Below are 15,910 nucleotides of genomic sequence, written 5' to 3' on the forward strand. Positions count from 1 at the left end.
CTAAAATAAAAACTGTAGTAAATATTTTGTTTTTTTTTTCTTCAATATATGATATATACCTTTAGCATTTTATTCTATAAAAATTATAATTACATACGAATTGTATTTTTATTTTAATTCTTAGATATAATAAGTCTATTAATGTTTATTTATTAAAAAAACAATAATATATATATGTATATATAATGGCTTTTTATGGTATATTATTTATGGTATAAATTTTTATTTATACCATAAATAATATATTAGGTATAACATTTTCATGTTATACCTAAAATTAGGCAGATTCAATTTACATTATTTATACTTTACACAATAGGTTAATAATGATTTTCGCAAATATTTTCTAACATTTGTAAAATCAAACTAGAATTACAATAAAATAGGAGGCAGAAAACTTTAACTTAATTTTAAATAAGTATATGTCTGTATGCGTGTTTTGTTTTAGGCTTGCGTAAAAAGCCATTATTTATGAAGGCTTTTAAATAGTATCGTTACTTTATTACCATAACTTCTATAGTGGGAAATGCTAGGTTATTAAACCAACCAATAATTAATGCCCTTTTTAATATACTTATATTGCCCTTTTTAATAATACTTATAAACGTATGTATATTTTTAGATAATAGACGTAATAACCTATTTTTTAAAGATTAATTGTACCGGTAGATATGAATACTTCAAGTTTTTAATTAGTTACAACAAAATGTAACAATAATTGTACGAATATTGTACATTATCAAGTATGTCGAAATTTGAAACTAAACAAAAAAATTTGATGATGGAAATATTTATTTATTTTAAGTATTATCTACCAAACATTTTTTTTTATTATGATTTACAAGTAAATACAATTTCTTGAACTGTATTACGATCTGACAAAGAGATTAGTGAATTATAAATTCATTTTACAGCTGTATGTGTAAGACACAAGACGTTACTGTAGCGTTCAGCAGTAGTGAAAAATGTTTCTTGTTAAGAAGATATAGTTTGTTTAATATATATATTTTTGAGGAGATCATTTCGAATATTTGTATGTAATATACAATGGTGTTAAAATTAGAAATAAATGCAAATACAAAACATGTTAGTCGCCTGCGATCGACATTTTCTCAGGTACGTCAAAAATTAAAATCTTTATTATATTAAGCGTAAGTTCTTCGTTACATGATAAAAATTAGGGGTTTAAAAATTAGCAAAAAAATCTCGAAAACAGCTTTGATTTAAATTAAATTTTATCGATTGTTATACGTTAATTCAGTAGCGAATTTACATATTTTCCAAGTATAGGCTACTTACTTGAGATTGAGATTTTGTCCCTTTATTTAGATTCCACAAAAAAAGCTTATATAGGTCGCATGTACAGCGAAAAGGATATAGGAAAAATCATTGGTAAGCTCTTAAGACTATGTTCAGCTGGCTCAGTTGTAACAAACATAATTAAAAAAATAGGTCCTTAAATTAGCCGCTCCTCAAATGCCTTAGGCTCAAGCCTACTCAGATTGCTGGAAAATTCATCACTGCGTTAATTAATTTTAAACGTGAATTCGTAACATAGAGTTATATTAACTAATTATAAGCTATTTATAGGTAGTTATTTTTAGTTAAACGTATTCTTTACATTGGATTATCTTATCAACTTACTTAATTCGGTACAAGTACTTTTAAGCCACCTTTTTCTCTAAAGACATTGAATGAGAGACATTCAAATTTATTCATAAATAATATTTATATAATTTTATCAAAATAAGTATATCTTAAGATTGATTTATCAGTAGAATAAATATTTGTATTCCTAAAATATTTTTATTTAAAAAAAAAACCTCTAATAATATAATATATTATAATAATTCACGTAAATCCACTCTCTGATTTCTCTTATTCCTTGATCAATCTTTCTAAAACTAAAAGTGATATTTTTTTAATAATTGTTTATTTTTTTAATTAATTGTTACTAAAGCTTATAAATTTGGGAATACTGTATGTCTGTCTGTGTATGCACCTTGCAGCAACCACAAGATAATTTATCGCAATCATCGTTTTATCGATCGACATCGATAATTTAGATCGTATCTATACTTTAAACAAACATAGATGTTGCAATATTTGTTTAAGATTAATAGTCTTGGAATGCGTTTGACCGATCACCATGAAACATAGCACATTTATATGTACATACGTATTTTTTCTTGGAAAAGGTTTTCATACTATTTATTGTAACTCGCATATAGATTTAGGTTGAAATCGACTTTTAGCATACATTTGAAAAAGTATCAATCTATGACGAACACAAGAGTTGCGAAGATACATCGCTTTAAAAACATCTAAACTGACTATTAAACCTTAAATTCTAATAGAACCTTTGCATATTTTTTAATCGAAAAGATATAATAATTTATGTATAACCAATAAAAATCTCATTAATTGTAATCTCTAATAAACTCGACGCCTATTTTATTTATGAAGCAATTGTTTTCTTTGATAAAATGTCATTTAAAATATATTGATACCATTCAGCCGTATCTGAATTTATCATTGTACACGATTGACAAATTACAGATCACAGCATCGACATCTTCATTCCTTCTCTTGTTTGACTTGGGAATGGCAATTAATTTCTCGACTATTATGATACCCGCACTCCTCAACGCTAAAGAAGGCTTATCACTTGACGAAACACAAGCATCTTGGTTTGGTAATTTTTATTAAATGATTTATTTTTTGACATCAAAATCAAATATATGAAAATATAGTCTAACCAATATGTATATATAATACTATATAAACTTCTTTCAGGAAGTATATCATTTTTATCACAGCCAGTGGGTGCGTTGCTCTCTGGACCAATCGTAGATTACTTTGGTAGGAGAAAAGCTAATTTTATAGTCAATATACCAATGCTATCAGCGTGGGTTCTTATGTACTTCTCATGGAACCTCGCAACACTATTCATCGCTAATGCCTTACTGGGCATCAGCTCAGGTATTATGGAGGCACCTATCAGCTGCTATATAGGAGAAATTAGGTAAGACCGATTTGTATTAACTTAATTTTCTTGATATGTCCTTCGGTTATTATCTACAATAATGTATGATAATAATTATAATAATCAATTGCTATGTTACATATTTACGTTTATGAGTATATTTAATATGCTTCTTATAATTAATAAGTTTTTTTACTTCATTTGCGAAAACAAACCAGGACTGGTAAACCATTACTGGTAGTGATATATTCATAATACACCGAAAAAAATATTTTCAGTGAGCCATCGATCCGTGGCGCTTTGTGCACATTGACTCAAATGTTCACATCATTCGGTATTCTCATTATGTATTTTCTTGGTACGATGGTGGACTGGCGGACTGCGGCATTGATATGTCTGCTTGCGCCTATTGCATCCATGATTACCGTCGTTTTTGTAAGTAAATAACTTTCAATAATTTAAAAGTACCTAACATACGTTGGCAGCCGAGATGGCCTAGTGGTAAGAACGCGTGAATCTTAACCAATGATCGTGGGTTCAAACCCGGGCGAGCATCACCGAATTTTCATGTGCTAAATTTGTGATGTAATTCATCTCGTGTTGTACGGTGAAGGAAACATTGTGAGGAAACCTGCATGTAGACACATGAATGAATGAAACTCTGCCACGAATGATGATGAATTTCACTGAAACTCTGCCACGTGTATATTTCACCAACCTTCAATGGAGCAGCGTGGTGGAATAAGCTCATACCTTCTCCTCAAAAAGGGAGAGGAGGTCTTAGTCCAGCAGTGGGACATTCACAGGCTGTTACTGTAACATACGTTAGGATGAGAACAACATTTGAAATGATTATAGAAGAATGTTTTATGGTAACTTTGTTTATCATAGCTTTACCACAATAAAACACTAGTTAAACAAATCTTGATTTAGTAACTACTGAATATTATTACATATAGTCTCTATATTGCCGAAAACATAAATATTTCGTATAATTATTTACCATCCACCTATCTTCCAATATCATTTACAATATCTTGCATTATATTATCTTGAATTAGGTTTATATTACGTTAGTAATATATATAAAATAATTTAAAATTACAGAAGAGCTAGTTTCATTTAAAATTCTTAAGAAACTTTTCAATAAATTCTTTTATCTAATTAGATATGACTTATCTTATTATGATTGAATAAAATCTTACTTAAAAAAGTAGTTATAAAAACAGGATCAATTAGTTTCTTAATAAAAACTTTAAACTCTTTCAGTCGCCTGAAACGCCAATATGGCTCCTTACAAGAGATCGGGAAAAGGATGCCCTGGAATCCCTCTGTAAACTACGTGGTTGGACCTCGCCAGAAAACGTACATAACGAGTTCGTCGAATTAAGCGCTTACAGCAAGAAATTACGAAACTGTGTCATTTGTTATAATACTGACCAAGATAATAAACTTTGCGAACACGAATCAATGAATTGGTTTGTCAGGTCATCATATTTAAATGCATTACTTTGTTGTTAAATGTACTGTTTTAGTATAAGCACGTATGCAATAATTAATTTTTCTTATCAGTCACAAACATTGCAGATTTATTCTAAAAGCGCTGTAAAACAAAGCATAAGCTTAAAAATTATAAGTAGTACGGGATTTCATTGCTGAAATTGTTTTTGTCATATATATATATATATATTTTATTAAAAAAATATTGCAATATTAGTTCTAATTTGTTTCAGACGCGTCCTTAAGATTAGATATGTGATGCTTTGTAAGGAGACCTTAAGACCTTTGTCACTTATGGTGCTGTACTTCTTGTTTTTCGTGATGAGTGGTCTGACGCCCATGCGACCAAACTTAATCAACGTTTGTGGAGCCCTTGGTATGGCACAGGATGGCAAACAAGTTGTGGTATTTTTTTTTTGTTATATCACACCTAGATAAGAGAAGTAAAATATATACATAAAATAATGATGATATTTTTCTAGTGAAGGTTTGCATAAATCAATTATTATTAGCACTGATCGAAATCCGAAAATATTTTTCACTCAGTGAGATCTCAATAAAATAACCGTATAATAAAAATAATGTGTGAACCGTTTGCATTCTGAAAACTATGCCTTATCTGCTAGTAGATAACGGTAAATGCAACTGCTAACTATATATGTTTGTTAAACCTTCAGTAGCAAAAAAAAAACAGAAACTAGCTAAAATGTAAATTGTTAGCATATGCATCTTGTGCTTATATACATAATTATTTACTAAATATGTTTTCTTAATCGAACCCAAAACATAATTGAAATCTTACATCTGTTATACATGTAAGAAATTTTAAGTTTTAAAATAAATGTAAACGACAATGACATTACAATCTTTGTTACTAAAATTGTTTCTGTATAAGAAATACAAGCTGTATTTATGTTCTCTTGACTTGAATTCTGATTTAAATAATTAAAACTAGTCAACTAAAGAACAGATACTCATTGTTTTTCCTAACTTTCTTATCTAATAAGGAAAGGAGAAAAATCAACGTGTTTAAATAAAACTTGGTGAGCGTTGGATTATCCCGGTACAATACTCACGGTAGCATGCGCAAGCGATCCCGTGAGGCTCCTCTTAAAGGCGGAGAGAGTACCGCTGGTTTTTTAGTGGGTATTCCGATGTTCGGGGAGCACTAGGCGTCACGTAAAGTGTTTTTCCAGTGATAAAAAAAGAATGGGGACAATACAAGTTATTGGTTTTCTCTATCACAAAAATTTTGGGTGTTGCCTCGGACCTAGTCCAACGCGAGTAGAGAGTTTTTTTTTTACAATTAATAGGCCAGAAAATATTAATAGAGACATAAAACAGGACGTGTTACTTATATTGACCCCACCCCAGATAACCTAACTCTATACAAGTTTTCATTAAAAATGTATGTCAGACATGATAATAAATTCAATTATTTTTTACAGTTGATGGTGGGAGTTATAACATTCGTCACAAGTTTCCTTGTTATTGGAATTATTAAGGTTCTTGGCAAGCGTAAACTTGCCATTACTTCGTTGTTCGGTAGTGCCATCTTCTGCATGATAATAAGTATATACGCAAAAAGAAATTTGGATGATTTAGTGTTTTCATATCAACCATCGACATTCCCTACAGAGACCAGTATTATACCATTAATTTTAATATACATCTTAACATTTTTTAATGGACTAGGAATACCGTGGGTTTTGCTCGGAGAAGTTTTTCCATTCAGGTAAATTATTTTCTTAAAAAATATTTATAATTTATGATACTGTGCAATAATAAACTTAACTAAATGATATACTATTTTCCCTGACTAATTGTACACAGTTTTGTTACCTCGTTACTTTCATTTCTATGACTGTCTTCACATTTTTGTTAAAATGTCGCGCGCTGGTTCTTATTATAATAACCATTTTATTTTAATTTAACAGAAGTCGTGCTACAGCACAAGGTCTATCCGCAGCAAGCAATTACATTTTCTCGTTCCTCGGGGCAAAAACCTTCATTAATCTTGAAACTGGCGTGAAGTTGTGGGGAACATTTGCTACTTATGCGGCATTTGGTTTCCTTGGAACTATTTACTTATATTTATTCCTACCAGAAACGGAAGGTAAAACATTACAAGAAATTGAAGATTTCTATAGTGGCGATCTTCGAATATTTGGTGGGAATTCCTTATTAAAATGTTTTAAACGGCACAAAAAATAAAACGAGAATATAATAAAATATTGAGTACATTATTTGAATCCCTTTTTTTACTCTGTTCCATTTGTATAAAAACCTATTTAAAATTACGTTTAGTTTAATAAAATTTTAAATTTAATGTATACAAATTATTTTCATACATATTTTATTAATACCATATTACTAATTAATTATTATTATAAATAATATACATATTTCAATCACAATTATGAAAATATAAAACAATATATTAAACAAATCACATTTTGTACAAAAATGTAAGAACTACAAAAATTTACTAAAAAATATTTCATTGAGACGGGTCTTCAATTTTTGCTATAAATAATGGTATAGCAAATTGCGTGTCCCATAAAACGGCAAGGAATGGTCTATTTGCTTGGAAGATCGCTGAAGGTTCATCGTAAGATAGGGCAACGGCTGCAAAACCAGCTGCGCCTACTGCAGAAAGACCTTGTTCGTCTACAGATAAGTACCCTGTGTGCACAGCTTGTGATATTTCTGGAGAATAAGTTCTGTATGTTCCAACGCCCGTAAGGTCAGTCTGAGGTGAGAAGATTCTTGACACATTCATCTGTTAAATAAAATACATTTTTATCCTTACGATTATGATTATCCTCACGATTATGATAAATGCTAAATTGACTTTGTTCATTTGTTTTTTTGTTACGCTTTGACGTCCTAACTATTCAACCGATTAATATGAAATTTTGCATATACGTTGTCAGAGGTACAGAAAATAACATTATGTGTGAACTGACCCGACACATGGGTGATGCCGCGGGGAGAAACTAGTTTTATAACACTCTCTTAACCGAAATTCGACCACGGCGGCCATTATATAAGCCCAACTTATATGCATTCAACCGGGATACGAAGCCAGGCCTTTTTGGCTTACAGTCATTCAAACGAATACTAAACCACACAGACAGCTAACTCACAAAAATTACTAAAATACTATTAAATATTTCAGCTAAATATTTACCCAAAAATATTAAACATAAAATTGATCGAGTTACTTACGTGTTTCAATACCGGAATCATATCAGTGTCCGATTTAATTGTGAACTTTGGTATTTCTAATTGAACTTCAATTTCTTGGAAATTGTGGTAACTCACTAACTTTGTATTGGTCAATGCATTTAACGTTGAATCTGCGTCTGATGTGTGATGTGGTAGAATCAATATCAATGAGTATTGGTGACGCTAAAATTAAAAATAAATTAAGTTTATTGAAACCGAACATCTTATCTATTGTACTCTAGCCATATTACTTACCTCAAAAGGCATTATTGTAATATAAGATTTGGTATCTTCATCAATACCATACTTGAATGAATGACGCATGCGCATAAAGGGAACCGATGTAACTTCTCCACTGTTTAAATGGAATATCAGTAGTTTGGTGGCTTGTTTATTGAATTTAGTTTCCCAAAGTCCTTTGAAGTACACAGCATTTGCAATCACCAATTGAGTGTTATGATTTACAGCATCTTAAATAAATTTAATTTTAATAATGATTTTTGTATTTTAACCAGCAAAACCAATTCATTAATTAAAGGAAAAAGTTATATTTCCAATCAATAAAAAGGTTGTTTTTTATTTGTTTAAAATATTTACTGTAAGGCAACAGATCTTCAATCCTATTATGAGTTTGAACGGCGACCCATTTGTTTATTTGCTTTACAGCTACTGTAGGTCTAGAAAAGTCCATGACTGTGACTTCACTGCCAAAGTTCAGTATAGCAGTTTCTTTGAAATCTGGATTAATTTCAAAACCATCGCCAATAAATAAACTATTTGAAACAGTCAGGATATTACGAGAGTTACGTTTCTGAAAAATAATAAAGAGTTGGTTGTCAACGTAATATTTCATTAATGGTATTTTTATGATAAGTATTTCCATTGAAAATATTTTTTAACATTACTAATGTACCTTTTAATAAATATCTTACGTTGAATTAGTTCAAACAAAGAATAAAAAAAATTATGATTAAAATAATATGTGTGGGATTTATTTCTTACTTTCATATCATACGTTAATCTTCTGTATGTCGGCGCTACGACATCGGGAGTCATTTGCAATAACCTTGTTATTTCATCTAGAGCCTCGCCAACTACTGCTTGTTGTAATAGAGCTAAAACTGTTGCGATTGATGTCGGTGAAGCTATGATGTTACCGGTTTGGAAACGATTTAGACTCTGTAATATAAACCAAGCATATGAATATGCCATTATGAGTTAAGAACTCATAATGGCATATTATGAGTTAAGAACTCATAATGGCATAGATCGATTGAGAAGACTAAGATGATTTCTAATTGTTATTTCAAAAAGTGTAACATATACAGACCGAAAAAAATAAGTTAAATAATATTAAATACGTGTAAGGTAAATATTTCGCCTTACCTTCATTAGATTGACCCCAAAATTCGTTATAGCATACGTTACATTATTAAGATATTCCACATCTGTTTTGCCCACACCAACAAATCTGACTGGTTTCGTGGTGATTGGGGACTCTTCAGAATCAATAGGTCTTATTGGCTGTACTCCACTGACAAAGTTAACATTATCATTAGTAGTTAAGGCAGATGGTTCATTATTTACTCTATTATTCTCTCTATTGGATTGTGCTTCAGCTTTTCTTTCATTAAGTACATCTTGAATATATTTGTCATAGCTACTGAGACCTTCATTTGTTTTCGTTGGGTTTGGCTGTACTCCACTGATAACGTTAACGTTACCATTATTACTTAAGGCAGATGGTTTATTATTCACTTTATTGTTCTCTTTGTTAGATTGTGCCTTTCTTTCATTGAGTAAATCTTGAATGTATTTGTCATAGCTACTGAGATTTCCATTTTTGTTTTCGCGAAATGTAACGGCTCTCTCACGATTTTGATTATTTTGGGGAATACCTAAGCCTCTTCTTTGTTGTAATATATCATTCCAAGACTGTGTTTCCACTTTACATGCTATTGTGCATAAAACACATAATGCTGAAAATATATATGAAGTTAGTTAGGTTAGAGTTTAATGGTATTTTGACTATGTGAATTATGTTGTTTTAAAGACGAGTGTGATCAAACTCTCATAGCTAAATCACACGACTTAAAACGTGTTTTCGAATAAGTCGTCACTCATATTCTCTTTTTTTTATTCCTCGATATATTGAAAGTTCTTCATTCTTTATGAAACAATAATAAAACTATAAAATTGATTTAGTTGAATTAGTCTTAATATACATCGATGTTGCATAAAATCACGTTATGAATAGAAAAAATAACAGTAGAATTATCCTACTAATGGGAATTAAATTAATTTGTTGAAACTATGTACAGACATTTTTATAATATACAAAATTAAATTTAAAAAAAAAACAAAATACACATTACAAATTTATAGCAAAACACGCCGTCTAAAAGATTGTCATGTGGCATTGTACCCAAGACGCTGGCACTATTGCCTCTCTACTACTAATTAATAATCCCAATGCATGTTTAATACATAAAGCATATAAATTCAGACTTACCAATTATTATTTTCATAACTGCACTGTGATGTTGTCGTTTCTATTTATTGTAATCGTAATAAACTTATTTCTTTCTCGTTATATAAACTTTTTCGCAAATAATATATATATATATATATAAAAATAAGGAAACATTCGCACGACTTCAAATTCCACTTGCTACTACAATGACCGTAAACAAGATTATAGTGGTATTTTAATTCTAATCAGACGTTACTTCCGACGTATGTTACTGAGTTTTAAACTTTACTACCTTGCTTTAGAGTAAGGAATCCTGTGAGATTATTAAGGTTTATGCTACAGTATATTTTAGTTATATCTGTTTGTGGTTTTCCCTGGCAAGCAGGTTTCCTCAACGCTTCTCTTAATACGTTTTAGTGATATATTTTCTTTGATAAAATAATAAAAGGTGAAGATCAAAGTTGATTAATGCAATATTATAAATACTCATAATAATATATGAATTTCATAACTGATATGTATGTTAGGTTACATTTAAACGCAAGTCAAGCGTCACGAATCAACGATATGATTTTAAATTATTATCTTTTTATATTAATTTAACTCGTTTAACTTCGTTTACGTCACAACAGTCGCGTTAATTTAACAAACCAGTTTTTGTTTTAAGAGCCCTCCCAGTGCCTCGTCTCGTCTCATAATTTAAAAAAAAAACAGGAAAACATGTATACGAATTACCAATGGTATGTATATATTACAATGTTTTAAAAATTATTAAAATATTAATACTTATACTCATTCGCTGTCTTACTTATAAACATAGCATAGATGCTATTTAGTTAAACACTGATTTCTCCTTTTCTGTCATTATTGATTTGACATTCGAAAGAAGAAGGCACAGCTAAATTCATATATCAATTCAGCTAAAGTCTTATAATTATACTTAGTAATTATGCGTAAGATGAGTATTACGCATTCCGAATAATTATCTTAACGTATCAATTTAAGACGTACAGGGACATAACTGCTTAGTTCCTAGGCTAGGTGGTTGGCACATTGGCGATAAATGTGCCACCAAGCCTGGGATTGAAGGAATAGTTAATATTTCTTACAATACCATTGCTATGGGCGGTCATACTATCAGGCGGCCCATTTGCCAGTCTGCCAAACATTTTGTTTTTACTTTTATTTTCATAAAAGTAAAAAAAATAACATTCAATTTCATTATGAAAGGAATATACATTTAAGTATATGTCTGTACATATATCTCTGTATTTAATTTTTTATTGTTAGGTAGTGAGCTTTCTTTATTTACTTATAATTTTATTTTATGCTTAAAATTAAAAATAATCACAAAATGTCCTAATCTTAATCTTTACATTTTCTGGTTTGAACTTGTAATGCTATAGGTTATTGAGACAAAAATTGGATGATTAATGATATTTACGAATAATCTATAGCTGATCCTAGGGACTTTTCGTTTTATTTTCATAACGATAACGCTTTAGAAACTTTCTACATTCTCGTTTAGCGCAAAACCACATTCCTGTCGCATGTCACCAATTCTTTAAACTCTGTTTCTTAAATCAGTCGTTGATGAGACGAGTGGACTACGGAAGGACTAAACTTTTTATATCCAGAATAATTGTGGGTAAAAAATATATATATATATAAAATTAATTAATTTATTTTACATCTGTCTTATCTCGAGTTCATCTCACAACATTATTTTCAATAAAATCTAAATAATTTAATGATAAGTATAAGTCAAGTTTTGTCAAGTCTCATTTATATAAGCAAATTAAAAATATACGTAAAAGAAATATTAAAATTAAGTTCAATAGGTATATTATATAAAAAGCTGATGAAGTTAAAATACTTAATTGACTTTGAAATTTGCTTATTTCATTCCAGGACTTCAGGCTGAGACTACTCTTTTATTTATAATTGCAAGTTCATTAACTGAACTAATAATTTTCTGAGCTATATAATGGGGTGGTGTGCCATAATACTCGAGTGGTGCCTTATATTCGTATAAAGGTTTTGAAATCAAACGAACTCCATTTCTTTGTAAGGAGCAGACATAGGAAATATTAGACGTCTTCTTCACGGCTGCTATAAATCTACAAAGCAAAAATATTACATGATATTAACGTTTTCATATCTTGATAATTTTAATATTTAATTCGTCAGTATAATTCAATCTTAAGAAAAAATATATTAGCAAAGAATGAGTAGTATTCATTTTGTTAAAAGTCTAGTACAGACTACCTAGTTAGATACCTACCTACTTAGATAACCATTATTATTAAGACATTTTAATCACAGCAAAACATTACGTGTATTTATTTTAATTTTTTATAATATAGGTAGGTGGACGAGCATTTGGGCCACCTGATGGTAAGTGGTCACCAACGCCCACAGACATTGGCATTGTAAGAAATTTTAACCATCGCTTACACCGACAATGCACCACCAACCTTGAGAACTAAGATGGTATGTGCCTTGTGCCTGTAATTACACTGGCTCACTCACTCTTCAAACCGGAAGACAACAATACTAAGTACTGCAGTTTTGTGGTAGAATATGTGATGAGTGGGTGGTACCTGCCCAGACGAGCTTGCACAAAGTCCTACCACCAATGAAGCACAAAGCCTTACCACCAGTGAAATATAAAAACAGTATATTTTTTTTAGAAGTACATTAATTACGTATTTTTAATATAATCTTATAACGATTCATTGATTTAATGAAGTCATTGTAATCTATATCTTTTTAAGCTAGTGCTGATATCTGAAGTTGACGTCCCCAGGTCAATAAAACTTATTCGTTTGTTCTGTCAATAAAGTTTAAGTATTTACACTGATTAAGGAAGTTGTTAGTGATAGCACTCATGGGCAATGCATGCAAATAAAAGCTGGGATGGCTATTACTACATCTAATCTCTAATCTAATCTAGTACATATCTTTTCGACCACGTCGATCGTCATTAAACTTTAAGAGTAAGGGAATAGAGTGCACCTGTGTCTGAGCACATATTTGTGCAGGTTGCAACTCCGTCAATATGACTTCAATTTTATATTATTATATATTATTTATTGATCTTTCTATTTACAACGCATTCATCACATCACTTACATAGGATTTGTTTGAAGCTTAACCATAGCTTCCTTCTTTCTTAAGAGCAAAACGGCGTTCCGAACAGCTGCAGCACCAATTACTGATGGACATTCATTACAGAGGTCTTTATCAGTCATTAGTCCAGATATACAAACAAACGTCGCAGCCACCTCAATCTCACCAGGATGCAAGTTGTCGCACCACCAAGAGAGGTACGTTATAAACTCTTGTGGTACTATAGGTTGACACGGGAATTTCTGAAATAAATAATCACTCTTTGAAAATTGTATAATTGTTTATGACGTGTACAATAAACTCTTTCTAGGTCTTACCAATTTATATAGTACAGCTTTTTCAGCTGCTACAAGATTTCCAGCTGTAAAAGCATGACTTGAGAATTTAACAAGCCGCTTTGCGGTAGCTGCTGTACCGTGAATCTTCTGCGCTATCCAATAGCAAGCTGCTGCGACAAGTTGCAATTTCTCTATCTGAACGTGACCAACGGCTAATACTGAATCCAGATACCAAATTGCAGATTGAATTACTGCGGGATTTCCATCTGAACCCTATTAGAGTTAACAAAAGTATTTATAATAATATTACCTTACATAGAATACATTATTATAATCGATATGAAAATACAATAACTTGAAACTTCCTTTTTAATTTCTTCTATTTATTTTAAGATGAACACTTTTTTACAGCACAATTTTTCATCTATAAATACAGTTAATTCCAAATAGCTTTTGTTGTTTTGCTATATTATTATTCTGACTAACATCCGAGTACAGATTAAAATGAAACGTCAATGGCACACGATAAAATTCTTTTCTCTTTTACTAGCGAATATGTTTGTCCAGCAGGAAGACACCAAACACCTCTTGTTATTTAAAGAAATAATTCAAATTAATGGGAAAAAAAATTGAATAACCAACCACCACACACGCACACACGCACATACGCACACACGCACACGCACATACGCACACACGCGCACAAGAATGTTTTTATTTTATTTTATTTTTTTTCCTGTAAATATTAATACTAATACTATGTCTTTACTTTTATTTTTTCTGAAACTTCGTATTATAAAATTGTAATCCTATGTAGCCTTACTTCAGTAATGAGTAATAACTGTACAAACATTTTTGTAACGCTGTTGATTACAAGTAAAAATAAATAAATAAATAATACAAAGACATCTTCGTCTTATTAAAAGCAATTAAAAAGACATTTAACTCACGTTAACTTTCATCAGCCAGTTGATTACACATGCGCGTGTTATGCTTGTTATTCTAGGCTGTTCTGTTCTGTTCTCCACATTCATAAGATACGTAAATATATCCGCTGTATAGTCTCGGTTCAAGCATTTCATGTATGACTTTTTAACTTAAATTAAAAGAAAAAAAGCAAGGGCTTTTAGCAAGTCTAATTACAATTGGGTATGTTTTTGGATATGTCTCGCAAATGATCAATGTTCATTGAGTACAAATTGTTCGTTCGATGCGTACATTTTTGTAATAAAAAACTGGTTTAATTTTTAGAGAAATTTGATTGAATATTTTGTTATAAGCTCGAAGAAACTCGCATCCAGACTAATTCTATTATTTTGGTTTTATAGGAAAACATTTTGCTCAGTGCAAAAACTAAAATAATTTCTTACACGCAATAAAGCTAAACTTTAAATTAGTTACCTTTTATTGTTGCATGAATGTATATGCCTACATAAATACTTACGAGAATCAGGTGATTGTATGTATGACTGTAACTTATCTTGCAGACATTCATTAAATAAACGTCGTCTATGTCTCTCATCTCCCTTATCGTAATTTAACATAGGCGACAAGCCTTGCAGTTCTCGGCTGTGGGGTCTCTTAAGGCTTCTTTTAATATTTCTCACTTTATTTGGTTCTAGAGTCGGCGATTTTAAAGCTGGTGTAACTGCCTTTTTTGTTTCAGCGAGGCAATTCTTTTGACGATTATCATTAAAATAACGTGATTCTTTGTGTTTACTTTCATCGAGTGCACACTCATCATCACTAATAACTATGACACTACATTTTTTTACAACAGTATCGTCCTTAAACACTTTATAGTCCCAGTCTAAGTCTTCGGTATTTTGTCGAACAGTAACATGCCGAGTATTTATCTTAACAGGACATTTAGCTTTTGTTTTAATTTTTTCTACTTTTTCATTTTTATGGCTAGGCCCCGCATTATTAACTATATTATTTGATTGTTGATTAATAGTCTTCAATGGATGTCTTTCCATTTCTGTCTCCTGTTGTCTCTTTAATACGTTTTGTGGTATAGGAGGTAACGGTTCTGTAGGTAGAGGTATCTTTGATTTTACCTTGAATCTAATATTTTCTTTGTCGATGTCCATCATAAAGTAAAAATTAAATACTAATCTTTATACATAAAAGACCTTGTGTTAGTTTCTTTTGCGTTCAATCACGACCGGCGTGAGAGCTTTATTCCCGTGTCAACTAACGAACAAATTTAAAAGTACCCGCTTATATGTGATTAAAAGGTTACATGACGTGTTCAATTTAAAGCAGACTGACAACTGTAACTAAAATAATTTATTTAAAATTAAATTT

At 30.7% G+C, this 15,910-nt stretch overlaps 3 protein-coding genes across 3 annotated transcripts; 1 reads left to right on the forward strand and 2 right to left on the reverse strand.

Annotated features, from left to right (window-relative positions):
- Positions 1-923: 923 nt before the first annotated feature.
- LOC126776348 (facilitated trehalose transporter Tret1-like) lies at positions 924-6,700 on the forward strand. The gene is made up of 8 exons (XM_050498810.1): positions 924-1,116; positions 2,560-2,695; positions 2,797-3,025; positions 3,265-3,421; positions 4,256-4,473; positions 4,720-4,891; positions 5,935-6,221; positions 6,424-6,700. Exons 1-8 carry the CDS (start codon positions 1,048-1,050, stop codon positions 6,698-6,700), a joined length of 1,545 nt encoding a protein of 514 aa, XP_050354767.1. The 5' UTR covers positions 924-1,047.
- Positions 6,427-10,404, reverse strand: LOC126776341 (serine protease inhibitor 3/4-like). The gene is made up of 7 exons (XM_050498797.1): positions 10,230-10,404; positions 9,104-9,696; positions 8,720-8,896; positions 8,315-8,528; positions 7,973-8,187; positions 7,718-7,900; positions 6,427-7,268 (listed from the first exon to the last, which is right to left on the reverse strand). The coding sequence occupies exons 1-7, from the start codon at positions 10,243-10,245 to the stop codon at positions 6,987-6,989; spliced, it is 1,680 nt and encodes a 559-aa protein (XP_050354754.1). The 5' UTR covers positions 10,246-10,404; the 3' UTR covers positions 6,427-6,986.
- Positions 10,405-11,993: 1,589 nt separating this feature from the next.
- LOC126776351 (uncharacterized) lies at positions 11,994-15,784 on the reverse strand. Its single transcript, XM_050498813.1, has 5 exons — positions 15,045-15,784; positions 14,551-14,696; positions 13,640-13,873; positions 13,326-13,564; positions 11,994-12,310 (listed from the first exon to the last, which is right to left on the reverse strand). Exons 1-5 carry the CDS (start codon positions 15,694-15,696, stop codon positions 12,106-12,108), a joined length of 1,476 nt encoding a protein of 491 aa, XP_050354770.1. The 5' UTR covers positions 15,697-15,784; the 3' UTR covers positions 11,994-12,105.
- Between the last annotated feature and the right edge of the window lie 126 nt (positions 15,785-15,910).

This window comes from Nymphalis io, chromosome 20, assembly GCF_905147045.1.
Source record: "Nymphalis io chromosome 20, ilAglIoxx1.1, whole genome shotgun sequence".
Classification (NCBI taxonomy): domain Eukaryota; kingdom Metazoa; phylum Arthropoda; class Insecta; order Lepidoptera; family Nymphalidae; genus Nymphalis; species Nymphalis io.

Excerpts from the sequence above, each read along its gene's own strand:
- LOC126776348 (XM_050498810.1), top strand. The coding sequence starts at position 1,048 with ATGGTGTTAAAATTAGAAATAAATGCAAATACAAAACATGTTAGTCGC. Across the intron at positions 1,117-2,559 it reads TGCGATCGACATTTTCTCAG|ATCACAGCATCGACATCTTC; the intron begins GTACGTCAAAAA and ends GACAAATTACAG. Across the intron at positions 6,222-6,423 it reads GGAGAAGTTTTTCCATTCAG|AAGTCGTGCTACAGCACAAG; the intron begins GTAAATTATTTT and ends TTAATTTAACAG.
- LOC126776341 (XM_050498797.1), bottom strand. Across the intron at positions 8,897-9,103 it reads TTGGGGTCAATCTAATGAAG|AGTCTAAATCGTTTCCAAAC; the intron begins GTAAGGCGAAAT and ends TTTATATTACAG. Across the intron at positions 8,188-8,314 it reads TGAAGATCTGTTGCCTTACA|ATGCTGTAAATCATAACACT; the intron begins GTAAATATTTTA and ends AATTTATTTAAG.
- LOC126776351 (XM_050498813.1), bottom strand. The coding sequence starts at position 15,696 with ATGATGGACATCGACAAAGAAAATATTAGATTCAAGGTAAAATCAAAG. Across the intron at positions 13,565-13,639 it reads AAGCTGTACTATATAAATTG|AAATTCCCGTGTCAACCTAT; the intron begins GTAAGACCTAGA and ends TATTTATTTCAG. Across the intron at positions 12,311-13,325 it reads AAGCTTCAAACAAATCCTAT|ATTTATAGCAGCCGTGAAGA; the intron begins GTAAGTGATGTG and ends TTTGCTTTGTAG.